General features: G+C 36.5%; 1 protein-coding gene across 1 annotated transcript in view; it reads right to left on the bottom strand.

Moving 5' to 3' along the window:
• LOC104779305 (NADP-specific glutamate dehydrogenase) overlaps positions 1-1,811 on the bottom strand; it is an 11,239-nt gene that overhangs the window by 5,711 nt on the left and 3,717 nt on the right. The window contains exons 7-12 of the mRNA XM_010503663.2: positions 1,608-1,694; positions 1,171-1,242; positions 1,023-1,078; positions 638-723; positions 123-213; positions 2-40 (exon numbers count right to left, since the gene is read on the bottom strand). Coding sequence (XP_010501965.2) covers positions 2-40; positions 123-213; positions 638-723; positions 1,023-1,078; positions 1,171-1,242; positions 1,608-1,694 — 431 coding nt within the window. The remainder of the gene's footprint in view (position 1; positions 41-122; positions 214-637; positions 724-1,022; positions 1,079-1,170; positions 1,243-1,607; positions 1,695-1,811) is intronic.

Here is a 1,811-nt window from a genome sequence, read left to right as displayed (position 1 = left end):
ATCAAAGTATTTCGCCCTTGCATACGTCTTGGAATAGTCTCTGCATACCAGACACATGTATCGTTGGGATCTATCATTTTAGCCAAGTGACAAATACCATGGTATTCTAGGACGATTAATACCTCAAACTTCTCTGTTGGGATTTTATATCTCTCAAGAATGCAAGTTTCATATAATCAAATCCGTCATCGTCCACCAAATATCCTTTTGAATCTGTAAAAAGTTTGCATCAGCAAAAATCAGTGCCATAAATCAACTCCATCAGCTGCTTTCTGTCTATGGAATTCAATTGCAAAGCAAAAAAAACACAAATCATTTTCGCAGAATGCTAACTCAGTAACTCTTTAGCAGCACAACACGTCACAGACAGCTGAGGTAACTTCTTACATTGGCCTAACTAATCAAGATCCATTGGCAATAACTAGACATTCAATTCAAGACCTCTAAGCATTGGCCTAGAAGAAGACACCAATACATATAAGCAACGTCTGAGTTCTGACCGTTTCTCTGGCAGACCGGGGCTTAAATCAACTCTTAGCTCAATTAAGAGCTTAAAGATGGTTAAAACAACAAAAAAGGCAGAAAAAATACACACTTGAGTTGCTTCAAATCTAGAATGATAGGATGAGTGGATAACCTGAAACTGTAACCGGATGGGCTCCACAAGCAATTAGCTTCTCTACAACATGCATCGCAATCTTCCCGCAACCACTCACGACACATCTAATATAAAGAGTATATGGTTTCAAAAGATGAGAGTCACAAAATTATACACAAGTCACACAGCTTCAGTGTTATGTGAGAAGCCAAACATTCAGAAAGGACTAGTTTTCGTACGACCTTTTAGAACTGACAGAAAAATGAACAAGAACTAAAAAAGTGTCGCAAGAGGAATACGAAAGCAAAAAGTATCTTACTGACTAGATACACTCAGCGATCCAAAACTTCTTTTTTTTTTTTTGACAACTCAGAGATCCAAAACATTGGTACAAACACATATTTAAAATGATCAAGAATGAAACCTTAGTCCCTTGATTTCCTTATTCATATCTGCAAGCATAAGTCGTGCAAAGTACACCTGAAAGAATCCAAATGAGTTTTAGTTCATACAGAGTCATGACATGTTAACAGTGTTCTACATGTTTAAAAATAAAATAAAACTATCCTTACCACACCATAGCCACTAGCTTCAGTTCTAAGGCTAGAAGCAGCCCAATATATCCTCGGTCCTGTAAAACTTCCCTGCATAAGTAATTGACACAAAGATATAACAGCCAAAACTCTTTATTCTCTCCGAACAGCAAAAACCAATGCAAATAAATGAGTACAGTATATAGCACCGCCGAGGACATTTAGCACTGAAACGGTCCAGTATATGAGAGAATGAATACAAATATTAGTAGAGATATTCTTCCCTTAAAAATCACAAATTTTACTCCCAAAAAGGATAAAACGAAAAACAAAACTAACTTTCTAAGAAATGACCTATTAGGAATGAGAACCAAATTAAAAAGTCTACTGCCATTCTGTTTCCAGGATTAAAAGGCAGGAGGCAAAAGAAAATATCATGAAAAAAAAGCTTCAGCGTCCGAAAAGATATCCAGTACCTGAAACTGACCAGCAAGTCGTCTGTATTGTCCGAAAAGATATCCCATTTCCCGAGTACCAACACCGACCTCCTCTGATGGAAGATCCTAAAGTATATAATATATTTATAAACCATTACAGAAAAGATATACTTGCTAAAAGGGAATAACCATTCTACTTACTTTGTCAGGACCCATATATCTGTACATCTCATTCATGAAACT

The sequence above is a fragment of the Camelina sativa genome, chromosome 3 (genome assembly GCF_000633955.1).
Source record: "Camelina sativa cultivar DH55 chromosome 3, Cs, whole genome shotgun sequence".
Lineage (NCBI taxonomy): Eukaryota > Viridiplantae > Streptophyta > Magnoliopsida > Brassicales > Brassicaceae > Camelina > Camelina sativa.
The sequence above is the reverse complement of the archived record's forward strand: the minus strand, read 5'-3'. Positions and strand labels throughout refer to the sequence as shown.